The sequence below is a fragment of the Polyodon spathula genome, chromosome 7, assembly GCF_017654505.1.
Source record: "Polyodon spathula isolate WHYD16114869_AA chromosome 7, ASM1765450v1, whole genome shotgun sequence".
Lineage (NCBI taxonomy): Eukaryota > Metazoa > Chordata > Actinopteri > Acipenseriformes > Polyodontidae > Polyodon > Polyodon spathula.
In genome coordinates, this window is record NC_054540.1 from 40,733,054 (window position 1) to 40,759,101 (window position 26,048).

Consider the following 26,048-nt stretch of genomic DNA (forward strand, 5'->3'; position numbering starts at 1 on the left):
ATCGTCTCGTGTTGTTTCAAATTTGTCAACACTACTCTGTTTTAAAGATCGCTCATCTCCAGTACAATTATTCAGAGAAATTGGATTTGTAACTAAATCGACTACGGTGTTTCCCTTGTCTGGTGAAAATTAAACAATATATGGAGAGGAAACTTAATTCAAAACACCAAAATATTTCTCAATAAGTCGGCGAAATTCAGTGCTTACTCGGCACATTAACACCCCGCCTCTGCTCACGAATGATTGGACAGCTGTCAGATCTCTCACTTTCCCAATGGCTACTCATTCGCCTTCAATTTTCATGCAGAATACCATGAACAGCCTCTCTTGCTTAAGAGTCGACAGCTGCGTAAAACTTGGCAGATATTTGACTCTCTTATTGGTTAAACTTACTGTCGGTACCTGCAAGTGAAACAGACACAGTTTATGTCCCACCCAGCTAACTTATGATTGGGCTGTCGCAGAGACAATGCAGATATTCAATTGGTTGATTGTACTGCACGCCAGAAGTGTTCACAACCCATAATTTAAGAACAGCTGCCGTGGGCACTATGGCCTGGCTTCGCAGGCACGATTTGCTCGAGGGCACCACTTTGAGGACCACTGGTCTAGTTCATCCCTCAATTCAGCTATGAGGTCAAGAATGTGAAGTGAGACAATCACGCCTTCTCCTCCGAACATGTTCCTGTCTCTCCGCAACAAGAGCCAAGTGTCACCGCATCAGGATGTATCCTACAGCAGCCATCCTGAAGCCAATGACAGGTCTCTTGCAGGTGTAGGCTTTTATACAGCTCTTGGTTATTCGCTTCTAGAATGGTTTGAGCCTTGTAAAATTTTTGGAGGGTCAGCAATGCCTAAGTCAAGGCAAAATCCTTACATCACTTTATAATGTTTGCACCCTCTTAGTATCCAGATCCTGCCCAGTTCCCAGCTCTTTTCTTCATTTCAGTATAATTTTAATTTACATAGCCGCATGTTTAGCAGCCGGTAAAATCAGACTTTACTGCTGCTAAATATGCTTTTAATACGGGTTTTGTACCTGCAAATCACTTTGCATGTATCCTTACATCACCCCCATGGTGCGCTGATGTGGTAAACTTACTTTCTAATCACCCTGTACTTTGGATATACTTGAATTTCATCAACAATGGAAAAACATACGATAAAACCTATAAAAACAAACATCAATCTTAATTCTGTTTTATTAGCATTGTAATACTGTATCATATTTTAAAATGTGTTCCTAAAGATCTGAAAATCCACTTACCTACATCTTATTACTACTAACAGTATGATAACTAACCCCCTTTTCTTCTGTTAAAGATCTTTTGGTTCTTGTATACTATTCTGTGGAATATGCCGATATAAGACCTAACCTAACTAGTACCTAACTCCTGGGACCTGATCATGTGTTGTAGTTGAAACTCACGCCAACAGTCTACTTGTAATTGTTGTTTTAGCAGTATCTACAAATCCTGAATAAAGAAAACTTGAACCAAAAGATTCACAGCAAAAGAGGGACCATGTTAATAAACTAGATATAATTACTATAGCACTCCTTTAACTGATTAAATAACAGATTGTATGACTTTTGTTACCTGATCAATAATAACCACCGTTACAAATTTGAGATATGGTAGGACATCTATTTAAAACCAATAATAAATACCGCTTGTTTAAGAACCAGTTGTGTATGAAGCTACCAAAACCTCAAAGGCAACAGAGCATCAATGAATAGCTTCACCTCCACGATTCAAGCGACCTGGCTAATACAAACAGTGCCCTGTCCCTTTTAGATTTCTAAAGAGAACCTTCACACCACTGGTATTCCTGTCATTACCTCTGAGGACCTCAGGTGCCTCGATCTTCGCTCGCGAGGGTTGTTTCCTTGAAGTATGGGGTCTTTGTGCGGACATTGAGACCCTTCGCTCAGCTTCTCTTCTTCCTCCTCTACTGCCTCTTCCTCCTGCTTTTCCTCACCCCCATCCTCTTCATCTTCCTCGTCCTCCTCCTCCTCCTCCTCATCCTCCTCCTCTCTGTCCTCGTTCCCTTCGGCCAGCTTGTGGATTCCCTGCAGGGCCCGAGAGCAGAGCGAGGTGGGATTAGAGGTGCAGCCGGCAAGCCCATCCCTCCCCAATGCTGCACTTCCAGCCCGGACAGAATGAAGGTGCAAAACACTTTGAACATTTACTCACTCTATATTTATTTATTTTTATATATATATATATATATATAAAATAAATGAGAAGTATACAGGATAGTACATGTATACACATGCGCACATATACATACGTTTGTGTACACAGTTTTAAGCTGTGGTACAAAATAGCAATGCAAAATTTAAAACAGCACAGCAATATTTTACACTACTAAATTCAATTCATCATCTTTGCACTGAATTGTGATCAACTACAACTACAGTTCAGCAGCATGTAGTTGAGAGCAAGTAGCATGTCTCTAGAAATTATAACAACATCTGTATGATCTATTGGATGTGTAGACAAGACTTGCTTTTTTATTGAATTTTTTGCCTTTATTTATCTTTTTATTCTTGACTGTGTTCAGGACCATGGACCTTGAAAACACATCACATAAATTTGCAACATGACAATATGGAGGTTAAACTATGATAATGGGTCTTTTTTTTTTTTAATTTAGTAGTCACCAATTAGTTTTTTGTTGTTTTCTCCTCAATTTAGTAGTGTCCAATTATTTTGTTTAGCTCAGCTCACAGCTACCGCCCCTACACTGACTCTGGAGGGGCAAAGACAAAAACGGTTCAACAACATTACTGGGGAGTTGATTCCAGACCCTCACAATTCTCTGTGTAAAAAAGTGCCTCCTATTTTCTGTTCTGAATGCCCCTTTGTCTAATCTCCATTTGTGACCCCTGGTCCTTGTTGCTTTTTTCAGGTCAAAAAAGTCCCTTGGGTCGACATTGTCAATACGAATGCTTGAATTAGGTCGCCGTGTAGTCTTCTTTGTTCAAGACTGAATAGATTCAATTATTTTAGCCTGTCTGCATATGACATGCCTTTTAAACCCAGAATAATTCTAGTCGCTCTTCTTTGCACTCTTTCTAGAGCAGCAATATCCTTTTTGTAGCGAGGTGACCAGAACTGAACATAATATTCTAGATAAGGTCTTATTAATGCATTGTATAGTTTTAACATTATTTCCCTTGATTTAAATTCAACACTACTCACAATATATCCGAGCATCTTGTTGGCCTTTTTTATAGCTTCCCCACATTGTCTAGATGAAGACATTTCTGAATCAACAAAAACTCCTAGGTCTTTTTCATAGATTCCTTCTCCAATTTCAGTATCTCTCATATATTTATAATGTACATTTATTTCCTGCGTGCAGTACCTTACACTTTTCTCTATTAAATGTCATTTGCCATGTGTTTTCCCAGTTCTAAATCTTGTCTAGATCAGTTTGAATGACGTTTGCTGCTAAAACAGTGTTTGCCACTCCTATTTTTGTGTCGTCTCCGAATTTAACAAGTTTGCTTACTATACCAGAATCTAAATCATTAATGTAGATTAGGAATAGCAGAGGACCTTTAATATTGATCCCTGTGGTACTCCATGTGTTCCATTGAATCCCAACTGCGTTCAGTTTAAGAATTAATCTTTTATGCAGGACTTTGTCAAAAGCTTTCTGGAAATCTAAATAAACCATGTCATATGCTTTGCAATTATCCATTATCGATGTTACATCCTCAAAAATATCGAGCAGGTTAGTTAGACACAATCTCCCTTTACTAGAACCACGTTGACTGTCTCCCAAGACACTGTTACCATATAGGTAATTTTCCACTTTGGATCTTATTATAGTTTCCATAAGTTCGGTTATGCTAAAGTTATTTAAAACTGGGTAAGAACAGGTTGACATGTGGGGCATGTTGCACGAATCCTCCTTTGTAAAAACTTGTGAAAAGTAATCATTTAATATATTTGCTATTTTTTTTCTTCGTCGTTGATTTTGCCATTTATATCTCTTAGACATTTAATCTCCTCTTTGAATGTTCTCTTGAGGTTGTAATATTGGAAAAACATTTTGGAATTAGTTTTAGCTCCCTTAGCAATGTTCATTTCTATTTTTCTCTTGGCCTTTCTAACTTCCTTTTTGACTTCCGTTTGCAGTTCCATGTACTCTTTCTGCATACTTTGTTTTTGGTCCGTAAAGTGCCTTTTTTCGCTGAATCTTTTTTTAAATTGATCTATTAAACCATTTTGGCAATTTTAGTTTTACATTTAGATTTGTCTACTTTAGGAATGTAATTGTTTTGCACCTCTAATACTACATTTTTGAAGAACAGGCATCCTTTTTCTGTGGATGTTTTCTCTATTTTACTCCAATCTACCTCTGTTAGTCTCTGTTTCATACCGTCACAGTTTGCTTTTCTAAAATTGTAAACCTTAGCTTTAAGTCATTTCTTTTGGGGTTTTAAAAAGCACTTCAAAATGAGACCATGTTGTGGTCAGAGTTTGCCAGTGGTTCTCCGACCTCTTCTGTCTTTCGTTATTTGAAAAGACTAAATCAAGACATGCCTCCCCTCTAGTCAGTACCTTGACAAATTGTGTTAGGAAGCAGTCATTTGTCATTTCCACCATTTTAATTTAGTCCGTTGTGCTCGCCACCAGGTTTTCCCATTATATGGGGGGAAGCTGAAATCCCCCATTAGTATGGCTTCTCGTACACGCACTCCTAACGTCATTGTATAACAGGTTATTTTGCTCGGCGTCTGAATCTGGAGGTGTATAGTATGCTCCTATTATTATGCCCTTTGAATTTTTGTCTGTTATTCTGACCCATATTGATTCAGCTTTATTTTCTTTGTCCAGGTTTAACTCCCGGGCTTCAAGACTATTTCTTATGTATAGTGCTACCCCTCCACCTCTTCTGTCCTGCCTGTCTTTCCTATACAGTGTATACCCATAAATATTATATTTCATCCCCATCACTCTCAACAGGCTCTGCCAATTGTGCGCCGCCCCCAGGGATCTTCCGTCACCGGTCGGCAAAGGAATAGCCTGGACTCGAACCAGCGACATCCAGACTATAGACGCAGCCTGCACTCTAGGCGAGTGCTTTTACTGGATGCGCCACTCGGAAGCTCCCAGGTACCGAGTCTTTAATAGAAAGGCAACCACCATGAGAGAATTTCGTGTAATATATATAGGGCTTCTAATTTTCTGTGTTTTAACCAAACTTCTATACTCTCCTTTCAAAATTAAACTGATAAATGTTAAGCCATTAGTGTGTATATTATTATTGGCAACTGAGAAACGTGTTAATAAAAGTAAAATTGGTTTAATTTACTTTTTTTTTCTGTAAAACAAATATAGGCTTTTAAAATCAGCCAAGCCTTCATTTTTCATTTGCAAACAGAACATGCAAACGAGAACGCAACATAAGCAACTAATCTTTATTAAATCTACAATAAAAAAGAAAGTATTTTATGCTGGACGCACTATTACAATCATTATGCGTAACTGTTTTACATTAATAAAGATGACACTTCTGCTTTGAAAAAGACTTGCGTGTCTCAGTTGGAGTAAAACACTAAAAAAAGAGAAACCCTGATTATATACTTAATACAACTGACCAGATTTGAGAAGCTAAGAGATTATACAAGTGGTTCAAAAGCAGTGGCAGACATTACTAGGATTTTCTGCATTGTCAGTAGTTCACTCTGGTTCCGAAGCACATACCAGTATACACACACACACACACACACACACACACACACACACCACTCATTGTTACCGATAGCGTGGCCCCGCACTGGAACAGCTCATAAGGGAAGAGGATCCTCTCAAAGTGGGAGCGCAGAAGAGAGCCTGTTCCTTTTCCTGGGGGATACCCCATCCGGTTAGCTACCTTAGACCATCTTTTCTCCTTACAGACGGTCTCAAAACCACCCTCGCTGGACACAATCTACAGAACAAATTAAATGCAGTTTTATACATAAGTTGCATAGACGGGAACAACCTAAAACACAGAAATAATAAAAACTATTCATTTACTCATAATGGCGCTTTTGATTTACCATATCAACAAATAGAGCAAAAGTATCTCCCATCCTAGTGCTCAGACAAATATCAGAATAGTCGAACGAATATCTTTTGACATGTATCTGGAATCAAAAATCGTATATTCGTATTCGCTACAAATGAAAAAAATAGCTTGCATTTACTTACCGGCTCACCAGAATTTGCACGACATTTAAAAAAATTGAAAATGAAAAAGAGCTCAGTGTGATATATGAGATTAACCCTTGTGGTCCTATGTCGGACATTACAATTTTCCCTTTCCAATCCAATGACGGACCCTGTCCAATATCATCAAAAAGACGTAAAGCACAGGTCTCTGGTCGTCTTTTCTCCAGAAAAAGCAGAGAAAACCTTTCAATGGCTGAACGAAAGCGGGGAAAAAATAAAATAAAAAAATAAAAGGGCGTATCCGCAGTCGTTCCAGGACAACCCATAAAATCTGTCAGACAACGTGTTTTTTTATGGCTGCTTGCCCAACGCGCAATCTGATTTTTTACTCTATAACAAGATAACGTTCTGTGCTTTAATCAAACAGCGGTTTCTCAATCGAGATTCCCCTCGCAGATCATCCCAGTAAAATACGTTTAGAGGGATCATTGTTTTTCATTGGTAATGTCTAAGTGATTTCCGGGGTGACGCTTGTGACCAAATCGAGAGGATTGCCCCGTGTAACACCCCTGGCAACTCAAGCAAACTGGTATATGTCACGTGACTGTCTGCTCCAGTGAAACGAAGGGTAAAATGGACACTACGACAGCCAAAGTATATACTTTTATATTGAAGGCTATGATTTTTTTTAAACAAAGTTACAGACTGGAATTACAAGCTACAGTACTCTGCTCATCAAGATTCACATTTTGTTATTACCTTTATTAAATCGTTAACGTTATTTCCCAACCCAGGAAAAAAAATAAATAAAAATACAATAGTTATTCTTATCACTGACTCGGATTTAGCATGTAGCATGCTGACATCGCTTTTTTCATTTCTTTAATATGATTAATAAAACGTACCGGTAATTTTATTTTAAATGTATGGTGCCTGCTTGTAACTTACAGTACCGAGTGCAGCTAAAAAAAGAAAAAAAAAAAAAAAAAAAAACTACTGCTGATGTTGGCTCTTACAGCTCTATGCAGCCAGCACGGCAAAGCAATGCAACATTGATATTATTTATTTTTAAATAAGGAACTAAGATTTCAATTAACATTTGCAATTGAAATAAAACTGAAACTTTGTTAATGCGCTTTTTTTTTGGGAGGGGGTGCTACTGTATTCTTCAATGAATAGGATCTAGCTAGAATACTGGATGCAGCAGCATGCCACAAATAGATACTGTACTTGTAATTCTACTTTTATTCACAATCTCGTTGCTATTATTATTATTAGTGCTAGTAGTGACAAATACTGTAATAATAAAGAAAATCAAAGAGTAAAACAGCACTAACATTAACAATTTAGCTAATGCCTTATCCAAGTCAAGTTCCTTAATTTACGCCAGCAGCTTATATTGTTAGTTTTGGATTGTCCTTTTACTAGCGAACAAAAGGCTTTGGACCCAAACAGGGTTCTTATAGCAAGGGTGTACTGTACTGATTTCCATAAACTCTTGTCTAGTTTATATAGATTACATTCCAAATGACTGTAATCTGTTTGAAATACATATTTTAGTAACACCCCTGTAGTATGTTAAATATGTTTTAGGTTTGTGCAAATTTTTTTTTTTTTTCTCTCCTGACGCTACCAAGGCGTAATTAACCCTTTCACTCAATTGCTGTGCACAAGCTTTTACTTAACAGCAATGACATTAAAAATAATCATGTTGGTAGAAGAGGAATGGAGCAAAAATATATGTGGATGGTACAATCATCCATATTTATTTGAACGATACGATTTTGTATGTCCAATTAATCGACTTCTATTTAGAGGCTTAATTACAGCCCTAAACAAAACTGGATTATGCATGCACACTCACAGTGGTCTCTATGGAAAACCATCTGTGACAAAAATTGCACTGCTTTAGAGCAAGTCAGAATCTCATGGGACAAAAAAAAAAAAAGGTAACCACGTAATTCTGAAATTCCTGAAAATGTTGTGTCATGATTTTTATATAGATTGTATACAGTGCCTATAGAAAGTCTGCACCCCCTTTCAAAATTATAACCTTTTGTTGCCTTATACCCTGGAATTAAAATGCATTTTTTTATTTTTTTTTTTTTTTTTTATCTACACATCCTACCCCACAACATCCAAGTGAAAATAATATTCTAAAGTTTTGTAGAAAATTTATTATAAATAAAAAATGAAATAGCTTGGTTGGATTAGCTCAGGTGTAACCAATCACCTTCAAAATCACACACCAAGTTAAGCGCCTCCATCTGCGTTAAATTGTAGTGATTCACATGATTTCTGGAAAAATTCATCAGTTTCTGTAGGTTAAGAACATAAAAACATAAGAAAGTTTACAAACGAGAGGAAGCCATTCGGACCATCTTGCTTCTTTGGTTGTTAGTAGCTTATTGATCCCAGAATCTCATCAATCAGCTTCTTGAAGGATCCCAGGGGGTCAGCTTCAACAACATTACCTTGGAGTTGGTTCCAGACCCTCACGATTCTCTGTGTAAAAAAGTGCCTCCTATTTTCTGTTCCAAATGCCCCTTTGTCTAATCTCAATTTGTGACCCCTGGTCCTTGTTTCTTTTTTCAGGCTGAAAAAGTCCCTTGCGTCCACACTGTCAATACCTTTTAGAATTTTGAATGCTTGAATTAGGTCGCAGTGGTAGTCGTCTTTGTTCAAGATTCAATAGATTCAATTCTTTTAGCCTGTCTGCATATGACATGCCTTTTAAACCCAGAATAATTCTGGTCGATCTTCTTTGCACTTTCTACAACAGCAATATCGTTTTGTAATGAGGTGACCAGAACTGCACACAATATTCATGATGAGGTCTTACTAGTGCATTGTAGAGTTTTAACATTACTTCCCTTGATTTAAATTCAACACTTTTGACACTACATCCAAGCATCTTGTTGGCCTTTTTTTATAGCTTCCCCATATTGGCCGAGGCGCCACTGGTTTGCTCTCTTCTCCAACATGTTGGGAAAACCGTGGCAGCTCCCGCTACGCAAGGACCTCCTGAGCCAAGCGGAGGGGTTATTATGGCACCCGAACCCAGCCCAGCTCCAACTCTGGGTCTGGCCATTGAATGAAGCGGTCTATTCAAACGAGGTTTGCCAGTTGCAGCGGTAGAGACACTACAGTCTGCTAGGGAGCCTAGCACTAGAGCCCAGTATTCTTATAAATGGAAAGTAATTCCCAAGACTGGTGCATTCCTGAGGGTCACGATCAAGTGACCTGCCCTATTGAGACAATCCTAACTTTCTTACAACACCTGTTTGATGCAGGAAAATCCACATCCACTCTGAAGGTCTACCTGGCAGCAATATCAGTGTGACACTATATAACTGACACTGTGTCCCCTGTGGCACACTTCCTGGCAGGGCAATTTCTTAAAGGCGCTCGGAGGCTCCGTCCTCCGATTAAAAGCATGGTCCCTAAGTGGGATCTGGAACTGGTGCTGCGGGTCCTTACAGGTCCCCCATTTGAGCCCATGGCTTTAGCAGAGCTGTGCCCTGTTTCCCTTGAAGTAGTGTTTTTATTAGCTGTTATGTCTGCCAGAAGAGTAAGTGAGCTTCACACGCTGTCCATCGATCACACATGCATGGCTTTCACTGTAAATGACTTGCAGGTATCATTTAGAACAAGCCCAGACTTTTTGCCAAAGGTGGTCTCATCATTCCATATTAACCAACCAGTGGTTTTGGAAACTTTCAGACCTCCACCGCATGAGTCAGAGGAGGAACGTAGACAGCACATGTTTTGCCCAGTTTGGACTCTGCGCTGTTACCTGGATAGGACAGTATCCTGCAGACAGTCCAACCAGCTGTTTGTCTGCTATAGGTCCCGTTCTAGCGGTCAAGCGCTATCGAAGCAACGTCTAGCGCACTGGCCAGCAGATGCCATATGCTTGGCGTATGAACAGACGGACTCCACCATGCCAGGGGACATTACGGCCTATTCTACTAGGGGCCAAGCGACCGTGGGCTCTCTTTCATGGCGCCTTTTTGGATAAGCATTGCAATGCTGCTACATGGACAGGTAGTCAGACATTTGCGCGTTTTTACTGCCTTGATGTTGCAAACTGAGCGAGGCCCTCTCTGGGCTCTAGGGTGTCGCAGGCAGCATGCCCTTAGGCATCATGAGGGCTCTGAGGCTATCGCCGTAAGGCTGTATTGTCAGTAATCTGGAGCCACAACAGCTTTGGTACATTCAGTAATGGTTGTCATTCTACTTGAAAGGAATGACAGCCATTACCCTTCGAGGTCGTGTCTCCAGCTGACCTGATTTCGAAAGAAAATGGCGATATGCTACTGTGAGGATGACCCTCTTCAACAGGAGGTGGATGGGACAGGGTCAGCAACTCCTGCAAATAACTAAGTGCTAATTCATTCAGGGCCTTGCAAGTCAGCAGCAAAATCTTAAAATCAATTCTATACTGCACAGAGAACCAGTGTAAAGAGGCAAAAACAGGGGTAATATAAGGTTCCTGATTTTCCATTCTTGGGAATGGCCAATTCCATTTTTATCAATTTATTAAGAATCAACAACGTAATTTGAACATAAAACATTTTTACATTAAAAATCTATTGAATTCCTTTTTTTTATTTAAAAGTCCCTGATACTGTAGTTTTCAGGAAAAACATTTCTTAAAGCAGTCCACTAGCAACAATGTACTGTAGATCAGTCAACAAATAGACGTTTGGAAAAAACTGCTTATTGCTGGCATTACAATACACAGACTAGTCGAAATTGAGGGATATTACAAAAATATACAATTTTCATAAAATTACAAATCAAATACAATGTTCAGGGCACTTCTCTCCAATCTGTAGTTTCATCTGTAACAACACAGACTGGTTTATGCTGTACTTGCTGTGAAACTGCTTGTGGAAGCGACAGCGAGTGGAAGCGACAGCGAGTGGGAGAAGTACAGGCGTGGAAAAGTACAGAGCAGTTTCGAAGCAGAAAGGAGAAATTGCATCTTGAATTGCTTTAATCAGAGGACATCGGGGAAACACAGCAGCAGCTCAAAGTCAAACAGCCGCGTGTGTTTTTCTGATAACAAACAAGCTGAAACTCGGAGCAGCTGATTCAAATTCAGCGCCGTTTTGAGACACGGGCGAGGGGAGGAGCCGACAGCACAGCAGAACAACGCAGTTAAACGAGGCAGTCTTCCCAGCGACAGCGAGTGGAAGCGACAGCGAGTGGGAGAAGTACAGGCGTGGAAAAGTACAGAGCAGTTTCGAAGCAGTTGGAAAGCAGGTTGACAGCTGCAGAAGAAACTAAACTTCAAAAAAAAAAAACCTCAACATGGTCTTCAAGCCTGTAATCTGTGACACCTGCTTGATGTGGGAAATCCGAGAAAACCCAGCGGAGCTAAACCAAGTGTGCGTAAAGTGCTGCGCGATCCAGGATTAGCATAAACTAGTAAGTATGCTAGAAATGGAGCTGGAAGAAGTGAGACAGCAACAGGATCTTGAGGAACTGGCACACCCACAATTCATGGAAGTCTGCATCACCCCTAACAGACTGAAAGCCACCAGGGAGATAGAAGGTCAGAACAGCTGGGTTCAGGTAGGCAGAAGCAGGGAAAAAAAGAAACTTCGTCAAACACAACCACCAGAAATCAAAACAACCAACAGATTTGAGTCACTTCAGAATTTTGATGAGCAGAACCAACAACAAGAGAATGAAAGGAACAACATCCAGGACCCTATTGACAGTGGTGACCAGACAGCAAAAAGAAGGGAGGTCATGATTGTTGGGGACTCCATATTGAGAAACACAGCAAGTTCAGTTCGCAGTTTGGACCCCCTTACTACAACAGTGTGCTGCCTTCCGGGAGCCTCGGTCAAGCACATCACTGAGAACGTGGACAGGCTCCTAGAACGAACAGGAGACGACCCGGTAGTAGTCGTCCACATCGGTACAAACAACATTGGAAGAGACAGACCAAAATCCCTGCAAAACAAATTCAGAGAGCTAGGAAGGAAATTAAAAGAGAAAACCAAAACTGTGGTATTTTCTGGTATACTACCCGCACCTTGCAAAGGACCATATGGACAGCTGGAAATAATTAATCAAAACGAATGGTTGAAGACGTGGTGCACACGGGAAGGCTTCACCTATCTTGATCATTGGACCACTTTCTACAACGAGGACTATCTGTATAGACGGGATGGACTGCATTTAAATAACAAGGGAACCAGTCTACTTGGAGAAAAGATCCTCGAGCAGGTTCGGAAGCATTTAAACTAGAAAGGAAGGGGGGAGAAATCAACAAAAAAACAGAAGGGAGACTGCATCAAAACAAGAACAACAACTCAGGTAAGACAACCATTAAATGTATTTATCTAAATGCTAGAAGTATCAGAAACAAAATTCTAGAACTTGAAGCTACTGCACTAACAGGTAACTATGATGTGATAGGTGTTACAGAAACGTGGTTATCTGAGAGTGATGGGGACGAATATAATATTTGTGGGTATACACTGTATAGGAAAGACAGGCAGGACAGAAGAGGAGGAGGGGTAGCGCTATACATAAGAAACAGTCTTGAAGCCCAGGTGTTAAACCTGGACAAAGAAAATAAAACCGAATCAATATGGGTCAGAATAACAGACAAAAATTCAAAAGGCATAATAATAGGAGCATGCTATAGACCGCCAGATTCAGACGGTGAGCACAATAATCTGTTATACAATGACATTAGAAATGTGTGTAGCAAAGGAGAAGCCATACTAATGGGGGATTTCAACTTCCCCCAAATAAAATGGGAAAACCCGGTGGGTAGCGCGAAGGATGAAATAGAAATGGTGGAAATGACAAATGACTGCTTCCTAACACAATTTGTGAAGGCACCCACTAGAGGGGAGGCATGCCTTGATTTAGTCTTTTCAAATAACGAAGATAGAATAACTAAAACAGAGGTCAGAGAACCACTGGCAAACTCAGACCACAACATGGTCTCATTTGAAGTGTTTTTTAAATCCTCAAAAGTAAAGACTAAAGCTAAGGTTTACAATTTTAGAAAAGCAAACTATGAAGGTATGAAACAGAGACTAACAGAAGTAGATTGGAGTAAAATAGAGAAAACACCCACAGAAGAAGGATGGTTGTTCTTCAAAAATGTAGTACTAGAGGCGCAAAACAATTATATCCCTAAAGTAGACAAATCTAAATGTAAAACTAAATTGCCAAAATGGTTTAATAGATCAATTAAAAAAAATATTCAGCGAAAAAAGGCACTTTACAGAGCATTAAAAAAGGACCAAAAAGAAAGTACGCAGAAAGAGTACACAGAACTGCAAATGCAAGTCAAAAAGGAAGTTAGAAAGGCCAAGAGAGAAATAGAAATGAACATTGCTAAGGGAGCTAAAACCAATTCCAAAATGTTTTTCCAATATTACAACAGCAAGAGAACATTCAAAGAGGAGATTAAATGTTTAAGAGATACAAATGGCAAAATCGTAGAGGAAGAAAAAAAAATAGCAAATATGTTAAATGATTACTTTTCACAAGTTTTTACAAAGGAAGATACTGACAACATGCCCCACATGTCATCCAGTTCCTATCCAGTTTTAAATAACTTTAGCATAACTGAGGCAGAAGTGTTAAAGGGACTAGGAGCTCTTAAAATAAACAAATCCCCTGGGCCGGATGAGATCCTCCCAGTAGTACTCAAAGAAATGAAAGAAGTAATTTACAAACCGCTAACCAAGATCATGCAGCAGTCTCTTGACACAGGGGTGGTACCGACAGACTGGAAAATTGCAAACGTAATACCGATCCACAAAAAGGGAAACAAAACTGAACCAGGTAACTACAGACCAGTAAGCCTGACTTCTATTATATGCAAACTTATGGAAACTATAATAAGATCCAAAATGGAAAATTACCTATATGGTAACAGGGTCCTGGGAGACAGTCAACATGGTTTTAGGAAAGGGAGATCGTGCCTAACTAACTTGCTTGATTTTTTTGAGGATGCAACATCGATAATGGATAATTGCAAAGCATATGACATGGTTTATTTAGATTTCCAGAAAGCTTTTGACAAAGTCCCGCACAAAAGATTAATTCTCAAACTGAACGCAGTTGGGATTCAAGGAAACGCATGTACATGGATTAGGGAGTGGTTAACATGTAGAAAACAGAAAGTACTGATTAGAGGAAAAACCTCAGAATGGAGTGTGGTAACCAGCGGTGTACCACAGGGATCAGTATTAGGTCCTCTGCTATTCCTAATCTACATTAATGATTTAGATTCTGGTATAGTAAGCAAACTTGTTAAATTTGCAGACGACACAAAAGTAGGAGGAGTGGCAAACACTGTTGCAGCAGCAAAGGTCATTCAAAATGATCTAGACAAGATTCAGAACTGGGCAGACACATGGCAAATGACATTTAATAGAGAAAAGTGTAAGGTACTGCACGCAGGAAATAAAAATGTACATTATAAATATCATATGGGAGATATTGAAATTGGAGAAGGAATCTATGAAAAAGACCTAGGAGTTTTTGTTGACTCAGAAATGTCTTCATCTAGGCAATGTGGGGAAGCTATAAAAAAGGCTAACAAGATACTCGGATACATTGTGAAAAGTGTTGAATTTAAATCAAGGGAAGTAATGTTAAAACTGTACAATGCACTTGTAAGACCTCATCTTGAATATTGTGTGCAGTTCTGGTCACCTCGCTATAAAAAAGATATTGCTGCTCTAGAAAGAGTGCAAAGAAGAGCGACCAGAATTATTCCAGGCTTAAAAGGCATGTCATATGCAGACAGGCTAAAAGAATTGAATCTGTTCAGTCTTGAACAAAGAAGACTACGTGGCGACCTAATTCAAGCATTCAAAATTCTAAAAGGTATTGACAGTGTCGACCCAAGGGACTTTTTCAGCCTGAAAAAAGAAACAAGGACCAGGGGTCACAAATGGAGTTTAGAAAAAGGGGCATTCAGAACAGAAAATAGGAGACACTTTTTTACACAGAGAATTGTGAGGGTCTGGAATCAACTCCCCAGTAATGTTGTTGAAGCTGACACCCTGGGATCCTTCAAGAAGCTGCTTGATGAGATTTTGGGATCAATAAGCTACTAACAACCAAACGAGCAAGATGGGCCGAATGGCCTCCTCTCGTTTGTAAACTTTCTTATGTTCTTATATGTTTCTCGTATACCTTGAACAGACAGTTGCCTTAGTTAGAGTAGGACTCTTCAACTAGTTTTTTTAACCCTTTGCAGTCCATTTATTCAGCGCCCGTCAGTACCAATTTATTTTCACACGCACTGTTTAGAAGTATTTTTTTCTGCACATTTTTTACTTTGACATCTTACTCTGCACATTTAAGCAATAATATTACATAATGTTCATATATTGAACACAAGTTACACATTTTACCATAAGAATAGTACTTTAATAATAGAACAGTGTGAGAATTTAAACAGTACTATTACAAACATTTTAAAATGTATGACGTATTTACAGTATAACAAAGATCTGCGTTTCTACTTTTGAGCTTCTAACTACTGTACCCTCTGGATATGTATTTTCAAAAGCTTCTTGTTTGTTTTCAAAATGCCTTTTCATATTGTATTCCTTAACTACTGACACATTAATAGCACAATAAACACTGGCTTTGCATTTAGTACAGTTGGTAAAATAAATATGTATTTATTGGTCACTCATTGCTGAATCTACAATTTTCCGGATTTTCTGTTAGTACAGTAGCTAGAGTAGAGAGCCATGTTATAGCAACATGAGTGAAAAAACTAAAAATCACTCGAGCACGTAGTTTTATTAAGGAATTAATGATAAATTAGAAAAAGTTATAAAACTAAAGGTTTCACCTCAACCACCGTGCAACTTCCTTGTGTTGAGCGGGTGATGGAGTAACGGATTTGCAATATAAATGAATACATAAATTCAATTAAGTTTTTTTTTGTTTGTTTTGTTTGTTTAAATCAGGGGGGTTGACTATCAGTTTTTTTTTTCCAGATACTTTTCTGTATATACAACTTTTTTACACAACAACTCACATAGCAAACAGACAGCACCGCAGCAGAGAACAGTCCATCAGCTTAACACCCACAAAACCACCTGTTTTCTTGTCATGCAATGATCCAAATAAACATACAAATACGCTGTGTTTCTGGGTAGTGCAGTTTTCAAAGAAATTCATTATTTTTTATAACAGTGGTAAAAAACTGTTTGGAATTTTTTTTTTTCTTTTTTTTTTTAAAAAAGGTGCAGTTGCAAAGCAGAATTCCATTATCAAAATGTCAATTCCCTTCCCAATGCCTAATTCCGCGATTATGGAGAATCTGTGGCCCTAGTAATATGTTCACTTTTCCTGGTTTTAGTCAGAATTCTAGCGGCGCTGTTCTCAACATGCTGTAAGCAGGATACCACAAGTTTTGGAACACCAGAAAAAAAGTGCATTACAATAATCCATTTTAAATGAAACAAAGGCATACATCAGTCTCTCGGCATCAGATACAGAAATAATTGGCCTACGTTTGGCTATATTTCTCAAGTGGTAAAAACTTTAGTGACTTCCTGTAACAGGATGGCGTGTGTGGCGACATCAGACCACAAATGAACACACACAGCACTGCAAGGGGATATGGTGAGCCAGCCTCAATTTCACCTCACCCGCAGTCAGCATCCTTCGTTAATCTGCTCCCTAAATACACGAAAGAATCCACCTGCTCTAGCTTTCCGCCATCCACTATGATCCCAAGTACTTCGTCAGTGTTTGTCGTGGCTAATAATACAATGTCAGTGTACCAGAGGTTACTGATGGTCTTCCCACCAATCCTGAATCCTCCGATAAAACCTTGTAGTGCTTTCTGCATCACCTGTTCTGCCAAGATGTTGAACAGACATGGAAAGAGGTTACAACCTTGCCGGACCCCTTTTTGGATTCGGAACCAAGCTGACTCGAGATTGGCTGTCCTCACAATAGCACTCTGTTGCCTATACAGATTCAGAAGCAGTTGGACCAGGTGCAGTGGGAAACCCATCTCAAGCATGGTTAGCCAGAGCTGATCATGCCGGATCATATCAAACGCTTTCGTGAAATCTATGAAGCAGAAATACAGCAGTTGGTTCCTTTCGTTTGCTTTTTCCAGAATGATCCGGAGGTTTGTGATCTGGTCACGCGTGCCTCTTTTTGGCCTGAATCCAGCTTGTTCTTGGGCAATCTCTCCTTCAAGTTTGAATTGCATTCGCTCCAAGATCACTCTCAACAGGATCTTGCTAGCATGTGAAACCAATGCAATAGTCCTGTAGTTGTTGCATTGGAATAAATCGCCCTTCTTAGGAAGTGGAATGAAGACTGATTGTGTCCACTCGTCCGGCCACATCCCAGTCTCCCATACCTTCACGCAGGTCTCATGCCATCTCATGTTATCTCCCCACCAAACCTGAACAGTTCGACGGTTATGCCATCTGGACCTGGTGCAGATTTTAGTATGGCACGCCTGAGCTCTTCCTTCAGCGGAGGTGGCTCTTTTTCTTGAACATCAATCTGAATGGACTACTCATCATCGTCGTATAGTTCCTCGTAATATTCGTTCCATCTTTGACTCACTTTCTCTGGTTCGACGAGTTTCTTGCCGGTGGTGTCTTTGATGGTTATAGTACGAGGCAGGAACAGTTTGGTGAGCTGCTTTATTGTTTGGAAGACGGGTCTGCTGTTGCCTTTCTTTGCATTCTCTTCCATCTCTCTGCACAGCATGTCGAGCTCTGCTTTCTTGTCCTTTCGGAGCATCTTTTGCACTTCACTTCAAAGTTTTCTATATTTATCAGAGGACTTTGCTTTTGCTTCACGCGTTTTTCTTATCAAGTCGAAAGTGTCGCTGGAGATCCAGTTCTTGTGCTTGCTGCAGTTCTTCTGTAAAGTCTCCTTAACAGAATTCAATATGACGTCTTTCAGTTGCTGCCACAGTTCATCTGGAGTGTGTGGTTCATCGGCTCTTTCCAGTTCAAACCTGTTGGTCACTTTGAGTTGATATTGCTGTTGGAAATGATCATTTCCGAGTTTCTCAAAGTCTAACAATAGTTGTTTAATGAACCGTTTCTTTTTGGACCTCATTTGCATAGACAACATCAGTAGGTTGTGATCGGAGTCACAGTCTGCACCAAGGCACGTACGTGCATTATTGACTGACTGTCCGCTGCTTACTGATCATTATGTAGTCAATCTGAGATCTGGTGACTCCATCAGGACTCTCCCAAGTGTATCTGTGCCTGTTGTGTAGGCAGAACAGTGTACTGGTGATGACCAGCTTATGTTCAGCACAGAAGTCCACCAAAGTCTGATCCCTGTCATTTCTTCCACTGTGTCCATATTTCCCAAAAATATCACTCTCAACCGCGTCTTGTCCGACTCTGGCATTGCAGTCCCCTGTAATCACCAATACGTTCTGCTTGGGAATTTCTACAAGCATATGTTCCACTTCCTTGTAGAACTGTTATATTTCTTCATCTGGTTTGTCAGCAGTTGGTACATAACATTGTATCACAGTCACATCTCTTGGGTTTGAGGAAAATGTGGCTGAGATTACTGTTACTCTTTGGAAAGCTGTTACTCTTTGCAGCTGTGCCTCATCCGCCAGAAGTCGATAAGAATCACGCTGCTGACCACGATTCTAGGTTTTAGGCTGACCCGCAACCGGATACAGTTTAACGTCATGTCCAGGACACTCCAGCACCGCATAGCAATTGTAATATAAATCTGCTCTCTCTCACCTGTTCTCCACACACCGAACACACAACCCCAAGTGAGTGAAAGCATGCTGCTTTTATGCAGCTGTACCGAGACTCGATTGCTAGTCAATCATTCAATGGGAGTCTCGGTACAACTGCACGTGAATTAATAATTCGGTACAACTGAACGTGAAGTGCTGTGCAATCCTCATGCCTAAATACAAATATACATTTTAAACTCTCATGTTACACAGACCCGTTTATATCCCGTGTACCAATGACTATACACCAACATTGAAACACAAGACATAACACAAAATACACACAGGGGCGGGCGCTTTGCCACACGCCGTCAAAAACATTGTAAACTTAAAAGGGTGTGTAAATTGCTTTTTACTGAAAGCCGAACGTAAAGTAAAATAAACGGGTCTGTGTAACACGAGTGTTTAAAATGAATACTTGTATTTAGGCACGAGGATTGCACAGCACTTCACGTGCAAGTAAAATGTATGTGAGCACGAGAAATTGTACTTTATTAATTCACGTGCAGTTGTACCGTGACTCCAACTGAATGACTGATTAGCAATCGAGTCACGGTACAGCTGCATAAAAGATGTATGTTTTCACCCACTCTGGGTTGTGTGTTCGGTGAGTGGAGAACAGGATTGGAAACGGAGGTAATAATTGTGATAAGAATAATCGTATTTAAAATATCTGCTCACCGTGTTTTGTGTAGTGATAGTTCGTTTTGTTTGTCTCTTGTTTTGGCGAATGTGCCGTGTCCTGTGTTTTTGTGTTTGTTACAATCATTTATTTTCTCTCTGTTCTGTTCACTCATTAAATGCTGAGTGAAGCCATTCGCTCAGCTCCACCAAACTCCATCTCTCGTTGTTTATTTCCTGGCTCTGGTCTGACACCACCCACTCCGGCCGTCTTTGTGACACGGCGCCATTCCTACAGCGCGAGCAATGTGAGTGATGTGTGTGTGGCTACGTCACATTCTGATGACAGTGGACAGAAAATTTGGCGTTTCTAAATGCATGGCAACACTGCCATTGTTTTGTGTTGTTTCTTTTCTTTAATTTAGTTAACTGCATATATGTGTGTGGGGTGTATTTGCACCCCATTCCACCTTCCATGTGAGCTCAATTTCTTTCCACTAAGAGGGGTTAACCACTCATAATAAAATTACATAAGCAGCACGAAGATGAATGACACTGGACATTTCAAGCTGAATACTATTCAATATAACTTACCTTACTAAGAAGATACAGATCAAGAATCTTTCTCTCGACATGAGGGATTCTCAGCATTGAACCCTGTAGCTCCCAGAACTTTGCAATCTGATCCAGAAAGTTCAGCTTCACTCTGGTCAGTGCCTAACAAGCAAAGAAACAAAAGTCCTGTTTTTGTTGCTACTGGTTCCTAAAAAAAAAAAAAAAAAAAAGCTTTTGCCAGTATAGTCAAACAGCATTTGGATGCGAGTATCTGCCCATATTTCTATGAGTGCTTCTGTCTCTTCGGGACTCCACAACATTCCCATTTGCCATTTTTGCTATTATTTACTGCACAACTGTTTCCGCTTCCGGTTCCACCGGTTAGACTGACACTTTAGTACACTTGACCTTCTCAAGTGAACTGAGTACATTTGTCTTTCACACTGAAGCAAAAATAAGCAAACCATACCCAGTATGGATGCAACTGCACATAGAACACCTCCCTCAGGTGGTCTCAATATGGTTTACTTTAATCGTACCTGGGAACATTTGGAGCTTTCACACTGTAGACCAAACGTTCTGTTCCATACTCGGAAACGGAATATCATGGGGAAACGTGCCAGTGTGAATGAGCCCTTATATAGATTAGGTGTCAGTACGATGAAATTCCACAGCATGCATGCCATGTAAAATATGCATAATCTTACCTAGATTTTATTTATAAAATTTATCTGGTTACTAGGTTAAGAAAGTTGTCAATTCCCATACATTACTCACAGGAAATTGGTTATGCATGCATTTCCTAGGTCATTTCATCTCAGCAATGTCTTTTGGGTCAAAGCATGTTACTGACAAAGCATCTCTGTCAATAGTGGAAGCAGCTGGCTGTCTGATGAAAGGTAAAAAGCTGATGGAGTGGGGATTTTTACCTTTGAAGTAAAATTACTTAGGAAGTGCAGCACTGTCTGAAAACATGTCTTACAAACATATTTATTTAACCTAGTGTAGAACCAGATATGATGATTAAAGATTAAAAATCCATGTTTACTGTAACACATTTCTTTCAAATCCTATACAACAAATGCACAACTGCTGGCAAGATGTATGAAGTATTCTGTTAGCTACCATCACTTTAATGGAGTTAAGATTTAGAACAGAACCCCAGACTAACACATATGGACCTATTTCAAGGTTAAAACCACAACTCACGCTGGAGACCATCACAGAACTATGGAGCTACTCAAACTCCCTACAAACAATGCAGTGTAGTTTGCATCAACATTACCTCCAGTTCATTCAGCCTCTGCACTCTGGGATTGAAACGGAAGTTCCTCACATCACAGGCAAAGGGAGGCTGCCAGTCCTGAGAAAAAAAGAAGACAGACAATGTGAGCAAATGCTGATAGTGTCATATATACAGTAGCGCAGGAGTAGTCAATTATTTTGTGCGACAGTCAAATTCACAGTTACAGCAAGCTGAAGGTCCAGAGCACATGTTAACTCTGACCCCTAGTCCCACACCCACAAACAAACACATAACTAACTACACACATTTAATTATTACACATGTTGGGACTTCACTTGGTTTATAGGAGTTTTTTGCTTTTTGGTATCAAAATGAGTCTGCTTTTTTAACAAGTCTCTTGTTAAACTTTTTTTTTGCTGACTTATTTCTACAGTTGTTCTTTCCCTGCTAAAACTACAGAATTGTGTATAACTAACATTGTGTTTCACCATTGCAAAAAGAAAGCTTATTGCAGCAAATAAAAGCACAGATCTCTTTCAAGTGAATTAAAATAAAAATATAAAAACCTTTAGAAATAATAAAGAGATATATAGCACTTTTACATTCAGTGGAATCAGCTAATACAGTAACTTAAGTGGAAAAACTGGTAGGACATCAAGAGGCTTGAGATACAAGTGAGCTCAATAAGAGTAGAGGTGCAAAGATAAATCACTCAAAACAGAATACTAATAAAAGTATTGTAACGATCTTGGTTCCTTTTCTACAGTATCGGTGCTGTGCTTATTCAGAGCAGGATGTCCCCGGTTCGCATGTCATCTCCGCCTCTGAGAAACCCCTGCCTGCAGGAATTGAGATCGATACAATAATGTTCATGTTGGAGAACGAATACCCACACATGTCATTTAAATACTGTGTGCTTTCCCAGTCTGTAGTACGATACAGACTAAAACGAATACACGTTGATTTGGATGCTTGTAAAACAGGCAACAGCGGGCAATGCACACAGTTTCATTTCATTTTAGCTTTTAATATTACTGTTGTACATTTTGTTTCGTTCCTGTTGTTCACTGTATCTGCTACTTGCTATCACAGCGACACCTACTGTACCCTTGCACACCACACTGTCATAAGAGCCACGGTGTCTTAAAAGAAATTACAGCATTTCCAGTGTGAATGCAAGTAAAAACACAGATTGGAATTATGTCTTGGCAGGCGAGTCCAAATGTTCTGGCGGTCCGGATTCGGACCGCAGTCCGCCTATTGACTTCCCCTGCAGTAGAGCAGCATTTCTCAACCCTAGTCCTGGAGGCCCACTGTGTCTGCTGGTTTTCATTCCAACTGAGCTCTCAATTACCGAACTAGACCCTTAATTGAGCTTATCATTTGCTTAATTAGACCTTTGTAATTGTTTTCAGCTCTTAAGTTACAGATATCAAGTGGGTTATAACATTTTATAAGTAACTTAAACGCTGCAACTGTTTAATAGCTGAAAACAATTAAAAGATCTAATCAAGCAAATGATCAGTTCAATTAAGGGTCTAGTTCAGTAACTGATACCAGGATGGAGAAACACTGCAGTAGAGAATATTGTACTCCACAAAGCTTGACCAGTTTATCATGCCTAGGGCTTCTAGTTTTTGGTTTTTATTTTCCATTGTATTTTTCCTCTCTCCTTTTTAAACCTGAATAGCTGTTATGCCATAATGTTGTTGAAGCTGACACTCTAGGATCCCTCAAGAAGCTACTTGATGAGATTCTGGGATCAATAAGCTACTAACAACCAAATGAGCAAGATGGGCTGAATGGCCTCCTCTCGTTTGTAAACTTTCTTATGTTCTTAACAGAATACCAGATTGTTTAAATTGCACTGCACTACTAGAAACTACCGCAGTGGAAATTAATAAACTGAATTCTGCGATTACAGCCAGAAAGAAATGCAGGTTGAAACAGAATCAGGTAAGATCAATGAACATTGTTTGTTAACGCAAACAATGATATGAAGGTAAAAAGAAACAACTTCCTTTGGTAATTAGTGTTTGATTAAGAAAGCAAAATCAGCTCAAAATATGTTTAAAAGGGACAGCACATGATCAAAAATAAAACCCAAAAACTAGAAGCCCTAATTATGCCATATCTTTAAGTTAGCTGGTTGTTTTCTGGAGGACATAACTAAATTATTTTACAGCTCTGTCAATTTGCTATATTCAAAACAGATGAACAGGTGCTTCTAAAGTTATGCATTAGTTACTGAGTTACAGTGACGGGAGTAAGACGCATACTTCCTAGGAGTTTGATACATTCCTTGTTTTACTATGAGTTTAATAAGACACACCTGACCTTATTACCTATACACTGTGGCTTATTTCCATACCTAGGCTTAAACATTTAGTCTAATGTAGCAATTAGTAAAAAAAAAAAATTAAAAAATAGGGGGGAAAATCTAAGCAACCGATTCCTCCGAAGGATTTTTGTTGATAACTTTTTTAATAGATTCTGGTATGTGCTTGTGAATTGAAAAACATTTCAGGTTTTTCATTTAAGATAATGATGCTTTTTTTTTTTTTTTTTTTTTTTTTTTTTTTTTTAAGTGCCCAATTATTATATAAAAAATGTTCTCCGCAACTTAATGTCCAACTACTGTACAAAATACACATTTGTAAAAATAAGCGGAATAAAAAGAAAATCAATAAAAAGAAATTTGGTACAATATAAATGTTAAATATATATTTTTTAAAAAAATGTATACAAGTTAATTATAAAACATTAACAATAAAAGTTTTTTTTTTTTTTTTTTTTTTAAACCAAAGAGATGCTGGCAGGAGAAGGCGGTAACAAATAACATTATAAAAGAGAATTGTGAGGGTCTGGAACCATCTCCCCAGTAATGTTGTTGAAGCTGACACCCTGGGATCCTTCAAGAAGCTGCTAGATGAGGTGCTGGGATCAATAAGCTACTAACAACCAAACGAGCAAGATGGGCCGAATGGCCTCCTCTCGTCTATAAACTTTCTTATGTTCTTATGATATCAGATCTCAAATCAGGAATTTTAAAAGTAGGCACATCATTTGATCTTGCACAGGTAGTTACATGTCTCTAACAGAGATGTAAGATAATTCAGAGCATTTGCAGTGTGCACCTTATAAACTAATCAATTAACTGAAGAACAGCAGCATATATGAAGTGGCAAAGCATTCAACAATCTGAGAGCATAAGAACTAGAAGGTCTTTCCCCTTCCCTTTCATGTACACTTGTGGGAGGCACAGCAAGCCTGCATAGGCCGTTCTTAAATCACATGGAGGAATATACAGTACCTGAATAAAAGATCCTTTATATAAACTGATACCATACCATTAAGGCCTTTGTAAGTAAGGATTGAAGTTTTCTGGTTTTATTTTTGATCACATAACATCCCTTTAAAATGTATTTCTGTTTCCTAATTAAACTCAGAAAAAGCTGCTTATTACAAAACAATGTCACTTGTTTTTACCTTCATAGCTTGACTGATTATTTTAAACAGAGATGACAATTTACTTGTATTGCTCAGCTCTGAACCTAACTGCATTTCATTCTTAGTCACTTGGTTTGTGATTTTGTTATTTTCACTTATTTAACAGAATTGTCCCGACAGATTTTCTTTTCAGCATAAAATGCCCCGTACGGAGTGTACACTGGTAGCAAGTCCAGCATTTTAGATCTCCTTGATTTGAAGCAAACAAGAAAAAAAAATCTTAAACTGAGTTTGTAATAAATAGTTTTCTCTTTATCAGGATGCAGAGACAGCTTAATAACTACTAATTAACATTTAAAGTGAGGTAGATATTTGGAAAATAAAAATCAAAGTTCAAAGCCCTATTTAGAAGTCAAAAGTAACATTTTAAAAATACAGTCTAATAGTCCAGTGAGCCCATAAAGGAGATATATGGTCTCTTTTTTTCATTCTGCTGAGAGCATTGTAGTAGTCAAGTCAGGAAGACACAAAAGCGTAAATTAGTTTCTTAGCATCAGACAGAGAGAAATGACCTAACATTAGCAATGATCAGAGATGATAAAAGGGGACTTTGGTGACTTTCTGAATCAGAGTAAACCAAGACCCTCAGATTTTGCACATTGTTTTTTTTTTTTGTTAACAGTTAAATTACACAAATCTATATGCAAAAATGTTGTGGCTTCTAGTTGCAGCCGAGAACCTAATAACACCACTTCTGTCTTATCAGTTTAACTGTAAAACATTGTGCGACATGCACTTCTTCACATCAATAATGCATTCAGTTACAGCCAGAGTATCACCAAGTTTTATGGTGGTATAGAGCTGTGTATCATCTGCATAGCAGTGAAGGTTTAACATCGTGTTTACAAATTCTCATCCACATTGACATGTATCAAGAGAAAAAAATGGATTAAAATATAGAGCCCTGGGGGATGCCACAAGCAATAGTTTACAATCCAGACAGACTCCTAATGGGAAAAAAGTGCTGTCTGTTAGTGAGATAAACCATTTATTTTCGGATATTTCAGTTTTAAAAATCTGTAATTTCTTAGCGTTTGTTTTCATAACCACAAGTGTGTGACACGTTGACAGCAATGATGAAGCTAGAAATGCATGAACAAATACGACAAAAAAAACCTTTATGAACAGTTTTAATCAAAGTGCTTTCAGAAAAAAGGGTACAAATTGACACAATGTAACA

The 26,048-nt window shown here is 38.9% G+C and overlaps 1 protein-coding gene across 1 annotated transcript in view; it reads right to left on the reverse strand.

The window, feature by feature from the left end:
• kdm5a (lysine (K)-specific demethylase 5A) overlaps positions 1 to 26,048 on the reverse strand; it is a 119,914-nt gene that overhangs the window by 90,615 nt on the left and 3,251 nt on the right. Inside the window, exons 2-6 of the mRNA XM_041253949.1 lie at positions 21,398 to 21,475; positions 20,152 to 20,274; positions 5,779 to 5,949; positions 1,820 to 2,071; positions 394 to 402 (exon numbers count right to left, since the gene is read on the reverse strand). Coding sequence (XP_041109883.1) covers positions 394 to 402; positions 1,820 to 2,071; positions 5,779 to 5,949; positions 20,152 to 20,274; positions 21,398 to 21,475 — 633 coding nt within the window. The remainder of the gene's footprint in view (positions 1 to 393; positions 403 to 1,819; positions 2,072 to 5,778; positions 5,950 to 20,151; positions 20,275 to 21,397; positions 21,476 to 26,048) is intronic.